Consider the following 18,512-nt stretch of genomic DNA (forward strand, 5'->3'; position numbering starts at 1 on the left):
GAGCTGTAGTTGCCTTACCAGCGAAGCGCTGGTACCTTTTCATGGTGCGTCTTTTGTTTTACATCTCGAGACTGGCCGGCTGTTAGGAATGGGGTTCTCGTACAGCTGTTGGGGCCGTGCCTGCATACAGGTGCCATTCTGTCGAGGCGGGGGGGACTACCAGTGAGCGGGAGGTGTGTGCTCCGGCGCGTTTTCCAGCAGAAGCCAGGGGTGATGCGCCACGGCTGCGGGGGCTGCCCAGGGGAGGGCCCGGCCGGCGGGCCAGGGCGCGGTGAGGCCCTGCTGGCTCCTACCCGCGGCCTACAGCAGGGCGCGGCGGGTGCCGCTGGCGGCCGGGCGGTGCCGAGCGCGGCCAGGCCGTGCCCGGCCAGGGCTGGGCGATGCCTGGGGGCGGAGGCCGCGCAGCCCCCGGCTCCCCCTCGGGCGGGCGGCGGCGCCTGCGGCTCCGGGCGTGCCGCGCGCCGGAAGTGACGACATCTCGCGGCGCCGCCGCGCGCGTTGCTTAGGGGCTATGTCGGGGCGGCGGGACCGGGGCCCGCTGCAGCGGGTGCAGCGGCGGAGCCGGGAACTGCAGGCGCAGGTACCGCGGCGGGCGGCCCGGCTGGGCCCGGGGCGCTGGGCCGAGCCGAGCTGAGCTGAGCCGAGCCGGCGGCTGCCGGTGCCCGTTCTGTGTTGCAGGTGCAGGCGCTGCGGGCGGAGAGCGCAGCCCCGGCCCCCGGGCGGCGGGAGGCCCTTCGGCAGAGGTGAGGCGGCGCCGCAGGGGTCCCCTCCCGCCGGAACTGCGGGGGCCCGGCCTTGCTCCCAGCCCCTGCCCCCGGCCTTCCCCTCTCTCTTTAGAAGCGCTCCGTGGCCAGGAGTCGCACAGCTTAACTCTGTGTTGTGGGAAAACCATCTCCTGGTGGCTCTGAGCAAAGCCCCGGCCAGATTCGCCGCTTCCCCGTCACCTTTGCAGCAGCAGAAGGAGCAGATGGTTCCCTGGGCGCCTTTCCGTTTTTCTCCTAATCGTACAGATCTCTTCCCTGCCCCTTCTCGCTTGTCTGTTTTCCAGAAGCCACAGGCCAGCTGCTTCCCAGTCCCGAAGGGCTGAGGAAGTTTTAAGTGGGTATTTGCCCATCACAGGTATCAGTCAGCTAAGTTGCCATTTGGGCGTACATTGGTATTTGTCAGGCTGTGTGCATGCAGGCAGGCAAAGTTCGGAGCATCTATATTGACACGTTTCAGTAAGCATGCGTGACTTGGGTCACACATTCTGAATTTTAAGAAAACACCCTCTGTCTTTCAATGCAGATGTATGCAGCTGAAGAAACTGGTGGATGAGAATACAAATGCTCTTTATGCTTTGAAAAAAGTAAGTATGGAGAAAATTTGTTAATGGTTTTCTCCAAAATACATCACCAAGAGTATTTAGAGAATACCAGCCTCCTTCGATTTTAGATTTCTCATGTCAAGAGCAGTGCCTAGCCCTGCACAATCCCCAACTGGGATCTCTGAGATCCATGTATATTATTTAAAGCACATTTTTGAATGCTTTATTGTGTACAAGTTCCATGCATAAAATCTTTATCAACCCAATATGTTATAAAATAATGTTTATCAACGCAATGCATTGTATTGGAAGCAGGGAATACAGATTTGAAATTTAGCTTGAAATTTTATCTTGGCAGAATGCAAGGGCAAGAAAGGTCTCACTAAACAGGGAGTGACAGTGGCCCGGGAAGGTGTGAGTTTGTAAGCCATGTCTGGAAAACTAACTTTCTAGGGGAACTTTAACTGTTTTACTTAAACTTTGATTCTTTGAGCAATTTGTTGTGTTCTTCTTTCTCAGGCTGATGAGCCTGCACCTGTGGGGAATTACAGTCAGAGGAAAGAAGAAGAAGAAAAGCTATTGCTAAAACTTTCTCAGCAGCTGCAGAAACTTGTTCTTGTCTTGGATCAAGATAATGTGACTACGAGTTACGTGGTGTAAGTAGCTTAAACAACCAAATACAATCTGTACTTTTGTAGATTTGTAGATGTACGGTTGGAAAGGACCCTGAAAAATTTTTAATCCATCCCCTTTATTGTCTTAACATACAGTTTAAAAAAAAGTGCTCCTGAGCCAGCTCTTACGGGCTTGTTTTCTTGATGCAGTCGTTAAGAACTCACTGGAGTTTTCAGAGGGTGTTGGTTAATGGCTGAAATACAATGTGGCGGTTGAGAGGAGAGGATGCAGTGTGGCCTGTAGGCTCAGGAAGGAAACACCATTGGAATTTTGGAGTTTTTTCAGATCAGGACAGAGAGTAAAACACAGGAATGACAATTCTGTATCTGGATAACATCTTTGCAGAGAAGCCCATATTGCAAGGCTTTACAGAAATTTCGGGAAAATTTGTTAAAATAATAATTTTAAAAGTTTGATTTATTTTGTTTAGGGATCAGGAACATCAGAAAGATCCTCAAGCAGAAGATGAGAATGAAGAAGAGGAGGAGAGTGAAGATGAGGAAGGTAGTGAGGAGGAAGGCAGTGAAGAAGCCGATGAGGATAAATTGTTGGATGATCCGAATGTTAAAGAATGTATTGCAGTTGGGAACTTTAATGCACAGCAGGAAGGAGATCTCACATTTATGGTAACTATGTCTCTGTAAAAGTTTTTTTACTGCAGATCATTCTGTATTAAGCAATAACTGTAATTAAATCCTGTTCTTCGGGATTCAGCCAGTTCCTTGTGGGATTCACGAGAAATGGCTTTTCCTGGTGTACAGTTGGCTTAGTGGAGTCCAGTATCCTTTTGCCACCTTCTGTAGTGGCAGGGTCTGTCACGGTAGTCTTGTGATCTCTGTTGTAGGGAAAAATAAGCTTTTGTTTGTTTAATTGTGCCTGGAGCCCTTTTGAAATACTTGGTTGTCTTTTCTCTGTCTCTCTTTCTAATGGCAAAGAAAGGGGAAGTCCTGCTTATACATGACAAGAAGGCAGATGGCTGGTGGGTAGCCGAAAACTCGAAAGGGGAGAGAGGCCTCGTTCCTAGAACCTATCTTGCGGTTAGTCTTATCTTGTTCTAGTCTCACCTCTTGTTATTTTATATCTATTAATGATAATGTGTCTGCGTAAGATTGATCATAATGCTTACGTGGGGACACACAGTAGTGTTTTGCCAGTTGTTTGGAAATAATACTATGCCTGTATACATCTATGGAGATAGCTAGCAAAAGCAGTATTTTTGTGCCTTGTGAAGATGCGACATATAAATGCAGAGAAGTTTCTTGAATATGAAGGTCATAATCTTTTTCACTAAAGATCAGCTCTGAAGCTTCCAAGCTGCTGTGGACTAATTTGGGCTTTTCATAATTTATATGAAATGTGAATCCTCGTGAATGTTGGAGTATTTTGTAATTTGACGCGGAAGAACCTTCTAAAAATTGATTTTAAAGCTATGTAACTTTATTTTCTTTTTTAGAGTTGCTTACACATGTTAGTTTATGTACTTACGCATGTATATATCCAGTGGTGGTGGACACTGAAGTGTGGGTGCACAGCTGGGATTGAGTGATCAGATGGAACAAAGCTTTTTGCAATGCAACTAAAGAACATGTAGAGTAGCTAGCTTTTTACTTCATGGTGCTGATGTATTTCTCTTTAAAAATCCCTTTGCAAATGCATTCTCTTGCTTACTTGTATTAATACTCCCAACCCCTTGCTGTAGCTGCAGAGCTAAGGGCAGTATTCTGCAGTTACAGTGCTATGAAGTAATACAGATGGAAAAATCTCCTCTTCTGAACTATTGAGATGTGCTATGGTTGGAGAAAGCATTTTTTAAAACAGAACTGTGAAGAAATTGAGCCCTTTGCCATTCTGAATCTGATTTACAGGTCCATAGTGAAGGTGGTGAAAGCCAAGCGCAAAGTGAAGAACACATAGAAGTGGTGGATGAAACAGCAAGTGGAACTGAAATTAAAAAAAGGTAAATGGAGTGATGTGAAAGCAAGTAAGTATAAAATGACTCTTCCTCCTTAAATCAGGCAGTTTTCTTACATTTCTGACAGTGAGAATACCTCACAAGGGTATTTGCTTGTTTGAATTTTTCTTTTCAGTACAGGAGTGCACTTGCTTTTTTTTTTTTTTTTTTTTTTTTCCAGTCTGCAGGCACATTTTCACTTGAGCGGGTTTGTTGGGGAGTTTTGCTTTGGTCTGCCCTTTTTCCCCTCAAAATCAAAGAATGACTGGGTCATGAGACAGTCTAGCAGTTAGTCTTGGTGACTAGAAATACGTTGTTAGTAGTTTCTCAGATAGATACGGTTATTAAGCTGCTGCTATTTAAAAACTAATCAATATTTAGTGTTCAAATTTTTGTCCACATGAGGATGATATATTATAAAAAATAATTATTTTTCTTCCAGAACAGATTCTCACTGGAGTGCTGTAAGAAGAGCTGTCACGGAGGTAGGTGTATCTCTTACATAGTAGCTTCATTTACCGTCATGTTAATTATTTTGTAGACAAGGTTTGCCTTTTACCAAGCGCTGTTTCTCACATTGCAGGCCATTGGTTTTAAATGACATTTTTTTTTTTTTTTTTTTTTTTAGCAAGGAATACTACAGGACTGTTCTCCCATACTTTAGAAATGGGCTGCAGCCCAGCCTATGTGTCCAAATGAAGATGCAAATAAGATGTCTTTTGTTGTTTTGCCACAGTAGGGCTTTACCAGTTCTGTGCTGGGTGTGATTTTGGTCTGTAACTGACTGCTCTGCTGCAGCTTGGAAATGGAGGGGGAGTTAACAAATTGGGTCTGGCTGGGTTCATACAGGAAACAGAGTAAAAGCTCCTGAGGGTGGGTGAAAGTAGCTTCAGGTGAGGAGAGGTGGCTGATGCCCTGGATCTCTGATACTTGTTGTGTGAGACTTCTAAATGAGGATAGAATTACATGTTAAGTAGCAGGAATACTAACATACTTTTTCTTTGTCTCTCTCCCCCCCCATCTCCCCTGGCCCTCGCCCCCCCTTGTCGTTTTCTTAATAGAATGACACAGTGGAGGTACTGGCAGCCACAGGAGCAGTTCCTGCAGGATTCCGCCTATCCACACTTTTCCAGCTCTTAGAGAAAGGTAAGGTTTTCTCACAATAATTGCAGTGCAGATTTCTCAAGCATCTGTGGTGAGTTCCTTATCCTGTTTACTAGCCTACTGGACTAAAATCAGTATTGCTTAATTATAGTTGGGTAATCTGTACAGGCTATATTTGACCTATCAAATGATGTATAAAAGGCTTTTTTTTTTCCTTTTTCAGTAAAGTTTTGATTTTTCTGTGTGAAATCCTGGCCATGGTGGCAATGACAAATTTCCTAATGATTTTAAAGATTTTCTTCTTTGTGAGATACTTCCTGTGGGTGTTGCAGAAAAGGATGTTTTTTTTTTTTTTTTTTTTAAATCTTCCCTTTGTCTCAAAGGTCTTTTGGAATCTCTTCAAATATATTACACATTTCCTATCTTTTTGTTTAAAACTGTTTCAAATCAATAGTTGTTTCTGTTAATTAAATTACTGTGCTTGTGGAATGAAATGCTGCAGAATGCTTATGAATAGTAAAAGTACCCTTTTTGAAGGGTGCTTGTAGAAGATATCTCCATGGTTTTGTTTGGACCAGTCAAATATTCAAATGGACATCTGAATTTTGGGTGTTGTGGCAATAAAGATCATAAAAAAAAAAAAGTAAAGTTTTAAAATTATTTTTGTTGTAGGCAATCAGTTTCGAGCAAGCTACTTTTTGCAGCCTGAGCTTACTCCATCACAGGTGGCTTTCAAAGACTTGGTGTGGAACTCTGAAAAAAATACTGTGAGTATTACTGGTAAGAAAGCTCTGATACTTTTGGCTTGAGAGAAATGTCAGGATCTCTAGATGCGAATGCTGCAATATTTCATATTGGTGGGTGGATACTGCTGTGGAACAGAGGATAGATTTCTATGTCAGTCCAGACTCCTTAGGCGGTAGATGTTATCACATGCTACTCTCTAATAGGCAAAAAATCAGTACAAATCATCGTGTTGGGTATTTTTTAAGAATCATGTTTCGTCTTACATCTGTGGGTTCCTTCCCTGTCTGGGGTGAAGCAGATCTGCATGGGTGACTAGTCTGAATCTTTATACCATAAACTTCTGCCAGGCACCGTGAAATCACGGAGTTAATTTGTCTTTCATTTTGGCTAGTGTTTATGCCTTCATTTTCCCATTTTTAGAATATTTCTTTCTTCCCAAACTTTGATAGGACCTTCTGTCTGTCATGCTAAAATGTCTGTAGCAATCTCCTTAGAAGAGAGCTAAAGGCTTATGAAGAAATTTTGGTGCTGCTGCTAATACTACACAAGCTTTGTGGTTAGAGGAATCTGGTGGAGTGAACGTTACACTTGGTCATCTCAGGAAATAAACACAAAATGTTACCACGTGTAGGAAGACCTTGTAGATTTAATCCTCCTTCTGTTTGTATTTCAGATTTATCCTAGACCAACTAGAGTATCCCTGATTGTAACTTTATGTAGCTGTAAAATGATTCCTCTCCCGGGACTCAGTATACAAGTTCTCAGTAGACATGTTCGGCTCTGTCTATTTGATGGCAATCGGGTAAGTTGTTTGGCTATCAAAAAAAGTCTGGATGAGGTGTGGATCTTTTCAGGATCTTTCACGCTCTGATTCCCCTGGTAGCCAACTCCTCCAGCTCCTCGCTCAGAGACAAACACACAAAATCTGCCTCCCAGCCACTTAACTCTCTCTCTGTGCCCTCAGTGTCTCACTTGCAGTTGTGTGGGCCCCCAGTAACCTGTGGTCTGGCTAGTTGGTGGCACCTAGATGTACACACACACATGCATTTGGAATAGAGAGCTCATTCACCCAGAAAAAGAGTTATAAATGCAGTTTAATGAGGAAACAGGGCAGACTGCACTGATCAGGTGCTGTGCTGGGCATGGCCAGACATGCATACTTATCCCTCTGTTTTCCCACCCTTGTTACTCCACAAAGCACCTTGATCCCTCCCTTTTTCTGCCTTTGGTTTCTCCCCTGAACATGCCTGTAGTAAGTCATGTGCAGTCCCAAAATGCCTTTCCCCTGCCTGCCAGCACCTTGTACCCCTAAGCAGTGACCCCTTTCAGTCTGTAAGGTGATCCAGCAAGCTGCTCCGGTTGACTTGTCACAACAGGGCTCACACCCAGGCCCTGGGGCTGACAGCTGTCCTGGGCAGCCCTGGGAGGGGCTGGGGTGGTAGCTCCATTTCTCCGAGTCCATAATTTCAGTTCCCCCACCTGCCATTGTGCCTCTTTGCTCCTTTAGGTTTGTGGAGATGAGTGTGTTCTGGGCTGATCTCCTGTGATGGGCCTGGGAGTAGCTGTTGTCAGGGTCATACCAAGATTCCTCCACTTGCTGTTGATCCTCTGTGTTCCTTTGTGTGTCCATGTAGTGCATCTTTTCTATAACAGGGTCTAGCGCTGACGATCTGGCAGTTTTCGTTCAGCTGTGCTGAATGCTGTTGCGGGCGAGGGGACTGTTACTGGTGTATATGAAGCAAGAATGGCTGGAAAGTGCTCTGTGGCTTCAGGGAAAACTTCTGCTAGTCCTTTAAACTGAAGCCATCTGATAGAATTGAAGAGAAAGTGTAATTTCATTTGTTGTGTGCAGTGTTGGATTAATCAGGGATGGTACTGCATGTTCTTAAAGCTTAAAGCATAGCTTTCCAGAAACACTTGCCGTAGCTTTTTTCACCGCTGTCATGCTTCAGGTGCTGAGTAACATTCACACAGTGAGAGCTACGTGGCAACCTAAAAATCCTCAAACGTGGACCTTTTCTCCGAGGGTAGGTATCTTGCTCCGGAGGTGACATAGCCAAGTAACTGTCTGTTTACAGCCGCTTATTTACTGACATCCATTACTTCTGGTATTTGTGTTAGAAATAAAATGTACTGCAACCAGAATGAATATGCAGAAAAGACATGCTGAAGTGCGTGAATTCAAACTAAACTGAGTGTTTTAGCAAAAACACTTTGGAGAAAAGAGTTGGGGGGAAGGAAAAGTAGCAGAAGGGACTGGTGAGGCAGCTGGTGACACTGGTTAACTTTGAATCAGCATCAGGCGGACGCTACGCGGTGTATGTGGAGAAGGGAAGAGACTAGCCACTGTGCATGTGAGCTTTTGCTTTGATTTCATTTTAAAAAGAGCACATGCTTGGCCCCATGTTTCAGGTGCCATGCAGGGCCACGCTCACAGCAGTAATGTTGTCATCTTACCCCAGTCGTTGCTGTGTTCTTGTAAGGAATTAAGTGCTTTTTGACATCTAAAGTTCTTTAATGGCTTGTTAGCGCACACGGAAGTACCTTGGTAGCATAGTTGTGTTGCATGGCAAGATAAAGAGTAAGGGGAGCAAGGTTTCAACTGAAATTGGTTCTCTACCCTGATCTTGTTTTATATGCAATGGGATTGAGCCTGAGATCCTACATGAATGAGTGATTTGTTTGATGGCCTTTAAAAATTAGAGTTGTTTTTTTTTAATAGGTACATTCACTTTTCTTTTTTTTTTTTCCCTCCCCCACCCCTCTCCCTGTTTTAGGTAACGGGCATTTTACCCAGCTTGCTTGATGGTGACTGTTTTGTCAGGTCCAGCTCTCTGTCTTCAGACATTGGTATATTATTTGAACTTGGCATCACTTATCTTCGCCATGTAAGTGGGTAAAGTTGCAGTATAAATTGTTCCAAGCACAGATTTATAAAGTGGACCAGCTGTTCCAATATTTTATGTTAAGCTGTAGGATCCCAGCAGCAAACTGTGAGATCCAAATGGAAATTTAGCTGAACATTTCTTGGCTTACTAAAAGATTGTCTGCCTTTTGGCTTCTGGGAGGGAGGAGAACGATGCTGGATTTTGGAATGTTTAGTTCTAGTTAATGTTTAGAGAATAAAAGACTTCCTGACTGGTGGACATGAATGTACCTTTACAATGAAACAACTTCTGTTCGTCTGTTAAAGATCTCATGTAACGTGATCGCAAAGGACCAATTCCCTCTTCACTCCTTACAATGTTTTTCTATCTTTGTGATTTGTTTCAGACTACTGTGCTATATAGTTTGGAAACTAAAATTTTAACTGTTTAAATAGTATGGACTCTGGTTTGTAGCTGGAATTGATACAGATATTTCCTATCCATCTAGGATATGCTTCTGAGAATTACAACGGGTAGTAACACGGTAGATGGTAAAGCCCATAAGACCTACCGTAGTAGAAGGCAGATGCATCCAGGAGCATAAGAAACAGTGATATTTGGAGGATACAGTGGCTTTTCAGAACAGGCCACTGCTCTGGATGGTCTCAGCTATTTTATCAACAAGACTGACTTGAGTCTCGCTGCCTCTTTCCGAACACTTACATTTTTGTTATGGTCATGATCTTCCTCAGTTGAATCTTGGCAGTCAAGTAAATCATGGGTGAAAGATGAAAAGCAGGGTAACCCAGAACAGCTAGTAAGCAGGGTGTTAAATGGTGGGCAGCAGAATCCTGAAAAGATGGAGCTAGAGAAGTTGCAAAGGGTACTGTTGCTGTATTTTATCTTTCACTAACACGGGTGTGAACTTAGTGTGTGAGAGTGTAGTGCCTGTGGTGGTGGGGAGGAGAGACCTGCCGGGAGCGTGGTGGGGTTGCAGAACTGTTGCTCAGGGGGATGAGCAGAGCGTACATCTGTAGGGAGCTGGGCTGTGACAGTTGCGGTGATGAACAGCGTGTTGGTGGGCAGTGGTTCAGAGCCCTAATGGGACAAAATTGCCCTCCTCACGCTAATCTGAGGAGTCAAGGTTAGGCGAAGTTGTCTGCTTCTGTTTACGGAGTAAGTTTAAATGAAAGCTGAAGTGTTTACAAGTTCCTACCTGCTGTTACTGGTGCTTTTGGGGTCTGGAGGCGGATGGGCTGGCACACAGGATCAGCTCCCATTCCCGGGCACTGTCACTGGTACTGCAAATAAAACCTTCTGATGCGCAGGGTCTCTGGCTTGGAAACTGATGACTCTGGAATCAGATGGGTAAATCCTCTGGACAAACTTCTTCCTGTCCTTTTTTCTGTCCTGCACTCTTTAGAGCATCAGTGCAGCTTTGGGTGCTTTTACATTTTGTATCTGTGCATTTCTTTCAGGAGCCTGATATACTTGGGTTTCCCTTACGTCAAACTTAAATGTGTGTCTCTTGGCTTTATAAATCCTCATGTCTTAAGTATGTTCATAGATGATCACCTTCAGCATAACTGTGTGTGCTGTTTGGTAAACATCTTCAAACACCTGTGAATGTGACACAGTCAGTGTTTGCTTACCGCTAATCTGGGGCTTTTACCATTTTTACAATTTTTGTGTGATTATCCTAAACAATTGTTTGTGGTTCAGTTACTCATTCTGGTTTACCTGCTCAAATTATTGACGTTTCTCTTTTTTTCTAGTCAACAGGTGAAAGAGGAGAGCTAAGCTGTGGCTGGGCATTTCTGAAGCTTTTTACTTCTGATGGAATGCCTGTTCCTTCCAAGTACATTTACTATGTTTTCCTTCTCTCTTTCTCTCTGTGAATTAACATATGTATTTATATGCATATATTTTAGGCCAGGAGTTCATATTTCATACTTACACACCAAGAGGGGCAGGTGTAGCCCAGACTAAAGCGCAGGTTGTACTGGGTCTTTCAGTGAGAATGCCAGTCCTGCTTCCACACCCGGTGTACGTTCTACCAAGTTTGTGTGGGAAAAGTGCTCCCTGTGCCCAACCTTCAGGTTTGAAATGTTGCAAGTTACTGTGTGTTGAAAAATATTCTTCAGGATTTTTAAAACTATGGAAAAGCCTGAGTTAATAGGGAGTTTTTTAGTGTTCTGTTTATATAAAATAGAATCATTACCCAAACTGAAGGTGGCAGCGTCCTTTTTGATTCTGGCTCTTCCTGACGTGCACTTTATATCCATTTCACATGTAAAAATTAGGAGATTGGTTTCCAAGACTAAGCAGCTAAGAGTTGTGAATTTATCTCTTACCTCACTCGGAGAGTGTGAATAAGCTTATGTTTTGCAGTTGATTTTATGATTAGTTCATGGGTCCAACTATCATTAAATAATAATGAAATTACATATTTCTATTTTATTAAATGTAGGAAAGCTTTTTATTAATTTACAGAATTATTCATTGTAGATAAGACTTGTGATACTTTGGTTTTTACCAAATATATATAGATATGTATGTGTATTCTGAATATACTTGGATTACAGGGCAAAAAAAAATACCCACGGGAGACCTCTACTGCTCTATAAGTCTCTAAATCTCTTCTAAATGTAATCTCTAATGTTATTTTTCTGTTTCATTAATTAAATTTGGTGTCTACAGCGTGAAATGCCGTGCTTCCTGCAACAGTGACTTACTCTTGACAGAACTGAGATTACCTTATTCTTCAATGTTTTAAATTTTCCATTTCTAGAATGTACTATGTAAGCAATGACTCCTTAAAAAAAAACATTTTAGTGAAACAACTGCTAAATTTCATATAAGAAAAATACTGGGGTCATGTGGAAAAAAAATCAATGTTGCTAATTTCTTTTAAAATAATGGACTACTTTCCCAATATAATACAAATCTATCATTTGAGATTTGGCTACTTAGTTAGGCGTAGTCATTTCACATAAAATACTAGTCATAACATCAAGCACCGTGTCAGTTTTTTATTTGAGATAGCAGGCAGCTTGCTTCCTCAGAAAACGGTTGTGCTGTTCTCGTGTATCCTTTTATCTTTTTATTTTCACTGTGTTGCTTTTCTTTCACAGGATGCATGAGCTGCTATTAAACGGTGGTACTCCCTACGAGAGAGGCATTGAGGTTGACCCATCGATATCAAGAAGAGGTGTGTTTCTCCTAAACATTATAAAACTAGAACGATATCACAAATGTTACACCGATTTTACAACACGCTCTCGTTATCTCCCGTTAGCACGCAGTCACCACAGCCTGGTTTGGTTTTGTTTTGATGCCCTCCTGAAACACAGTTTTGTGTGTTCTTATTTTGCACAAGAGAACTGGCTGGTGGGATTCGGAACCATCTGCCAGTGCTGATGTTTCTGTAATATCCAGCATTTGCAGGTTGAAGGTTAGTTCTGAGAAATGGATTCAGTTATTTCCTTAACTGCACTTAACAGTTCGTGGCTATGGGCTGACGGATGGTACAAGGCTCAGCAGTTACACTGGTCTAAAGAGTTCCCAAGCCAGCCTGTTCAAGTCCTGTATCACTTGCGCGTAAGATCCACGTGTGCATAAATACGCTACAGAACATCTGTACTGGGTCTTCCCTGTGGGCTTGAATAAAGCTTCCCCAAGCGTTGGTTCAGATGATAGACCACTTGTGTTTTAAATAAGGGTGGCCATGGCTTTCCTCCAGAAGCTGTAAAAATACCCATTTGCCAGTGACACATGCTGCGAGCAACGGGAGGCCTTTACCATTTGGACGCTTACCTCTGCGTTACTCCGGGCTTATCATGAATCCACCATACTACAGAGAGGCAATAGCTTATGTTCAACCAAATGTTGCTAGAGCTGATGAATCTTCAGACGTGCAGTTCCTCCTGGTTTTTAGACTATCCTTAAACCATTACAGTTTTAGTAAAACATCTCATGCCAAATTTAAATGACCGTTCTTGTACTATAATTCTTAATGTTCTTTCCAAATGATTGATTTCATAGTGAGTATTTCTTTCTTCAGCAGGCAGTGGGGTTTTTCATCAGTTTATGGCACTCAGGAAACAGCCTGTGCTTCTAGTGAAACTGAGGTCACTAAGTGTGCAGTCAAAAGCCATCCTGAAGTAAGTATTCGTGTGTGCTGCCGTAAACTGGAAGAGTATTTCACATAGCCTCGAATGGTCCCAGAGATCTAAAGTATTCCCCTTCCCTGGAGCACTGGCCATGGAAAAAACAGAGGGTCGTGTTCCCGGCTTATCATACTTGATCTCTGTTTGATGCTCAGAGCTATTTTGTTGAAAACAAAGTCTTTAGGTAAGATTAAGAACTGCGACGGCAGGAGTCTGTATCCATGTATGCTGTATCAATGTATGCCTTCAAAAGTTGTGATGGGTTCGTGGAGATGACAGTATGAGCTAATGAATAATATCCGTGAAGCTGTCATTACCCTCAGGTTTTACTGAATGTTTCATAGGAGCGGTTTTCAATAAAAATCTCAACCGCGTGTTCTTTATTTTCCCAATAGTTTGCTTCCAGAAACGTTACTTGGCAGTATGTGCTACATCCATCTCTTGATATTTTATCGACAAATGCTTGGTGATGCCCTCCTGAAAGACAGAATAAGCATACAAAGTGCAGGTAAGAATTGCCGTTGCGGAGAATTACTCCGTATGGAGAGTGTGTTGGAGAAAGATCAGGTTCATAAAGAGAGTTACTCTCTCCAGAGTCTCCCTTTTGTAAGAGAAAGCAGGTGGCTGCAGGAGCAACTCTCCCAGCTGCAGGGTGTGTAGAATTTTGTTGCTTGGTAGTGCTGCCATTGTCCGACCATCTCACAAGGTGAGGAAGTCATGCAGCCTGTGTAGAGGATTTCAGTGTGTTTAATTTTCACTCTGCAGGTGTTGTGGGGACAAACAGAAAGCTGTTGTCCCTGTAGACAAAAGGGAACAGCCTCTTGCTGTGAGTACCACCGCTCGGTGTGTTTGCATTTCAAACTAGTAATACTTCAGCCCGCATCTGATGCGTTACCCTGTTTGACATCACGTAGCAGAATGCAAACCCCACCGGAATAGTTTTGTTTTCCACACGGTAGGAATGAAGGGCTTTCAGTGAAATTCCCATTTTAAAAAAGCCTGTGCAGGTAGGTAGAGTTAATTCTAAATAAATACAAATAAATGGAAAGCCAATAAAGGTAAAGGATTATTTGGAAGATAAATGTTTCCTTTTCACCACCCATAGGATGAGAAATTAGGCATGCATACAGGTTTACTCATTAATTTCTAGTGTCTGCATGCTCTCTGAGTTACAGAAGAGATTAGGCAGATGTTTCTGTCATTGAGGCTAAGTAATCCTCTTTTTTTTCTTTTTTTTTTTTTTCGTTATTTACTTAGTGACTAATGCAGCAGGAAGAGACAGAACTCTGGAAGAGTTCTGGTTTTAGAACTCAGTATCTTGCTCTGATTTTGTAACTGTCTTAGTCCTTCCACATCTTTCTTTCAACAGCCTTCAACAGAACTGTAATAGTTTATAGTCTCCTCCATTTTAATATCAATTTGAAATATGGAAAAATTACATTTCTTAACTGTACTACAGGTGAATTTGTACACCAATACAATATATATTGGTACTGCAAAGTTGCTTTCTTGTGTTTTCTCCCTTTTCTTCTCCAGACTGAATTATGCATTGTCTGTTCCTATGGCAAATAAATTTGCATGTGCACTTACGAGCATTTTTAACTTACATTCTTTAGCCATACTTAGGCACCTGAATTACAGGTTTGTCTTTCAGAGGTGCTCAGAACTTTAACTTCCTTCCTGATTTTCTTGAGCTTTAATACACATTCTGTGTATATGGACTTCGGTATCTGGAAGGCAGACCGTTCTAGAAATTGATGCTTTATTTAATAAACTGACCACAGAGAAATGAAACTGCTTAGTTTTTAAAGGCCAGTTAGGAACTGTCACCCTTACTTGATTTGATCTTTATAATGTAGGACAAAAGATAAGGCTAATGACCTCTCCTGGAGATAAATTGCATCCATTTGGATTCAGGCCTCATTTGAAATGATTTAAAGGCTTTCCCCCAGGGTTTCAGAAGTTGTTCCGTTAGCCATTTTCTGCTTTTTACTAGCGTAACGGGAGATTTTTCTTATTTCAAAATCAGCTAACAGGTAGCTTAAAATGCCAGTTATATTCCACAAAAGTAATCGGTTCTGGCTTGCTTCCATGTTTTATTATCGGTAAATTACTAATGTTTACTAAACTTTCCATCAACTCGCACATAAAGAGACAAGTGTAAAATCACAAGAAAACCAGAATTCCATTGTGTGTCACTTGTAGCGCTCTTGTAGTCTTATCCACAATCTCATTAACTAAAATAACGACGGGACCACCGCGCCGCTGGGGTCAAGGCGTGCCGCCCTTCCTAGGAGCGAGCGCTGGTTCCTGCGGTCCCAGCGAGGCATTGCTGCCCTGCCCCCACAGTTCTGACACACCAGCCTGTTCGGCTGCACCAAGAGCGCTGGCCCCAGCAGCTGACGCGGGGGGCAGGCGGGAGGCCTGGGCGCTTTGGGGATGTGCCCCTTTTGGTACGTTTACTCTGTCACTTGTTACCCAACTACCTTAAGACCGCACACAACGTGAGCCAGATTAAGGTAGAATGAAAGCGTGTTTACTCGTAACATCCAAACCAAGCAGCACAATTTCAGACGTTTATTAAAAAGACAGGTGCAAAAAGGAGGAAAACCACCTCAGTCTACCTGTATGTGAAGCCAGGCAGGTCTCCTGCTTGCTGGCTTCTCATAAAAACCCAGCAGTTGTGTTTTGTGTGTCGCTGTCAGGGTAACTGTCTCTCAGCCATTCAGTTTGCTGCAGTCAGAGAATGCAGTTGATAGAGAGCTCTTCTGCCTTCCCTGCTGCTCCGGAGTACCATTGCAGCTAATTTTCCCTTTGAAATTACCTAAGGGGAGGGGATGTGCTGAACACCTTGATGTGTTGATGCCCTGAAAACCATCCTGTTTCTTCCTTAGCCTTTGAGCGTGTGTGTTTTCTGTTTCAGATGTAATCTGTAGTCCTATTTTAGCAACTTTCCCTCAACTCGTGGATCAGCCAGACCTGATGGATGCACTTCGGGTATGTTATCTATGCAGCGTTCAATTGCATCTGTTGTGTCAGGATTTCCAGATAGTTTGCAGAATTTGAGTTTGGGTTTGGGGTTTTTTTTTTTTCTTTTTTTTTAATGGCATGAAAAGATAACTTTTCTGCTGTTTGGTTTTCCATTTAACTGTTTCAAGTACATACAGCTCTTGTGTCTTAGCGCCTGCAAAACTGCAAGAGAAGGCTCGAGTACGTTCCGAAGGGATGCAGAGACACGAACTGGCTAGTTTGAGTGCCACTAGCCATGCAGCCACAGCAGGAGCGTGCTCGGGTGGGTTAGTGCCAGGGAGGAGTGGGGAGTGTGAGGGAAGTGGGACTGTGGCAGGAGCTGTGGGACTGCAGGAGAGATTTTTGCAGCTAAAAATGGAATTGCTTTAGATCTCCACCATCCCAGTCTGATTTGACATTTCACTTCATTTTAGAGCGCTTGGGCAGATAGAGAAAGAACGTTGAAGAGATCCGAGAAGGTAAAAAATCAGAGTTTTTTATTTGGCATACATTCAATCTAATTTGAACAAGAAGCTTTCTGTCAGTGTTATTGCTAGTTAACTTTTTCTCTCACTGTACATTTATTTAGAAAATGTAGATATGCTAAATGCAGTTCTTAACGTTTCTTTACCCATATTTATACCAGTAAGTAGGAGGAGTATGAAGTTAACTTGTAACCCTTTGTCTCTGCGTTTGTGTATGGTTGTTAGCGGGGAACCTGTGGCAGGTTCATACCCGAAGCGTGGCTCCCTTTCACGAGGTGCTTCCAGTACTTGACTGGTAAAAACTTTCCACTGATACAACAGGGGCCGTGTATGTTCACAGAATAATCTCTCCTCCTCCAGCCTCTGAGCTCCAGACCTCCATCAGTCTGCCTGAAAAAGACCTCTGAATTCTGCAAGTCTCCCTACCTCAGACAGATGTAACCTCCACCCAGTTTTGGTGTGTAGACAGCTAGGAACAGAATTGCCCGTGTCACCAGGCTTACCCTACCTTGGTCCTACCGCCTGTTCTCTGGACAAAGAGAAGCTGTAGGTAACGGCACGGGAAAGGCACTGGCTCTTGATCCAAGGCACTTCATTTCTTGGGAGCAGCAGCAGGGCATCTCATTCACTGTGCGTGCTACCGAATAGAGAGGCGAGAAGATCTCCTCGTTTGTGCAAACAAAACAAAATGCTGTTGAGTCAGAATTGCTTTTTCAGGGTCATTTATCCAAAACGAAAGCCGATCTGCTCAAAGAATTAGTAACTCCTCGGTATCCCAGAACCATCCAGTTTTACCTGATCTGTCATGTGCCACTCCCGTGGTAGGATTGCTGCCTGGTGAATTCTTACTCCTTGCACGGCTGTGTGACTTGTTAGCTTAGCTGCTAAATCTGCTGCTGAGGCGTTCAGTGCCGCTCATAGCGCTCACATTTCTGGAAGAGTCTTGGTGATCAGGTTTTCCAGGAGGCAGCGTGTTGCATCTGCCCTCCTTGCATGAAGGGGTTTTTCTAGTGTGCGTGTGGGAAATGAGGCGCGCAGATCTTGTCCAGTTACAGCGTTGGGATCTTTCAGTGTTTGATCGCTGACCAGGCTGCTGCTTAGTCTGAGTTTTTCAAACTAGGTCTTTACAGGGGAGGGCGTAATTCTTGCCATGCACAAAACGTCCTATGAAAGCTGGAAATAACAGTACGTACGGTGTGGCCTTGCCTCCCGCCAGGAGCCACATGCTGCGAGGAGTGTGGGATCATTCCAACTCTGCCTGGGGCAGTAGAGAAACAAGTGGAGTTTGGGCTTCCAAGGCGGGGAGGATGTGGCACTACCCTGGCAGTCTCTGTGCGTGCAGAGGCTTGGGGAACAGTCGTCGCATGCCGGTGTTCTTGGGAAGAAATACAAAACCCCCGGGAACAAAGGGCTCTCGGTGGCTGTTTCATGGCACCCAGCAGGGTTTGGCTGCGTATCGCTGCTCTTTGTCGTTTGGAAAAGTAAGTTGGCTGGAGAGCGGATTTGTTGATCTGTGGGTTATGTAGAGTACTCCGCGGTGGTGAGTCCAAGGCCCAGCTGGCCAGCCGACGCTTATTTAGGAAGGTCAGATCTTTTCCCGTTGTAATCCTGGGAACCGGGGGTTAGCTGAATGTTTTCTTCTTTGATCTTTTTCCCCCCTGTGCACGATACTTCTGGAGGAGTGCTTGGCAACGCCATGTATTTGAACTGAAGTACTTTCAAATCCTCTTCTCTGCAGAGAGATGGAGAATTTCTGAAATCGCTGTTTGTCCTGGTGTACCACAACTCTGTCTTCCCTCTCCTCCAGTCCACTCTCCTCCCCGACCACAAGTGGGCTGAGGAAGAGTCTGAAGCATCTCGCTGGAGAGTGATTGCTGACTTTCTGAAAAAGAGCCAAGAGAATAATGGTGCACTTCACTACCTGCTGTCATCAGAAAACACTCACAAAGCCTTTGATATCTCAGAGCTGACTTATGATTTCTTAAGAGAAGTGAGGGAAAACAATCCTGGAGTCTGAATGGATTACAGAAGAACAATTCAGGCTCTATACAAATAGGGTAACAATGTAAACGAATTCTCAGCAGAGTGAAACTGCGTACTGTCTGAATTGTAAAGAATATTTTAACACATACAAAAACGTTTTGAGACACTAAAATTTTTTTATCGGTTTAACTAATGGAAATTGTGTTTTAAATGTTT

General features: G+C 43.6%; 1 protein-coding gene across 4 annotated transcripts; it reads left to right on the forward strand.

The window, feature by feature from the left end:
- The first annotated feature begins 455 nt into the window (after positions 1-455).
- Positions 456-18,485, forward strand: NPHP1 (nephrocystin 1). 4 transcript variants are annotated; one of them, XM_080408370.1, is made up of 20 exons: positions 456-580; positions 679-743; positions 1,288-1,348; positions 1,826-1,962; positions 2,412-2,607; positions 2,917-3,018; positions 3,847-3,938; positions 4,375-4,417; positions 4,994-5,078; positions 5,709-5,803; positions 6,457-6,585; positions 7,736-7,810; positions 8,561-8,671; positions 10,426-10,508; positions 11,785-11,861; positions 12,714-12,813; positions 13,215-13,327; positions 15,743-15,816; positions 16,263-16,307; positions 18,052-18,485. In XM_080408370.1, the coding sequence occupies exons 1-20, from the start codon at positions 512-514 to the stop codon at positions 18,328-18,330; spliced, it is 2,031 nt and encodes a 676-aa protein (XP_080264496.1). In that variant the 5' UTR covers positions 456-511; the 3' UTR covers positions 18,331-18,485. The 4 variants fall into 4 exon arrangements, with proteins under 4 accessions (XP_080264496.1, XP_080264497.1, XP_080264499.1 ...); XM_080408371.1 differs by having other exon boundaries at positions 12,717-12,813; XM_080408373.1 differs by having other exon boundaries at positions 16,674-18,195.
- The last annotated feature ends 27 nt before the right edge of the window (positions 18,486-18,512 follow it).

This window comes from Falco punctatus, assembly GCF_963210335.1.
Source record: "Falco punctatus genome assembly, chromosome: 12".
Lineage (NCBI taxonomy): Eukaryota > Metazoa > Chordata > Aves > Falconiformes > Falconidae > Falco > Falco punctatus.

Coding starts and splice junctions, on each gene's coding strand:
- NPHP1 (XM_080408370.1), top strand. CDS start 512: ATGTCGGGGCGGCGGGACCGGGGCCCGCTGCAGCGGGTGCAGCGGCGG. Junction 5,804..6,456: donor GGAACTCTGAAAAAAATACT/GTGAGTATTACT, acceptor TTTGTATTTCAG/ATTTATCCTAGACCAACTAG. Junction 10,509..11,784: donor GGAATGCCTGTTCCTTCCAA/GTACATTTACTA, acceptor TTTCTTTCACAG/GATGCATGAGCTGCTATTAA.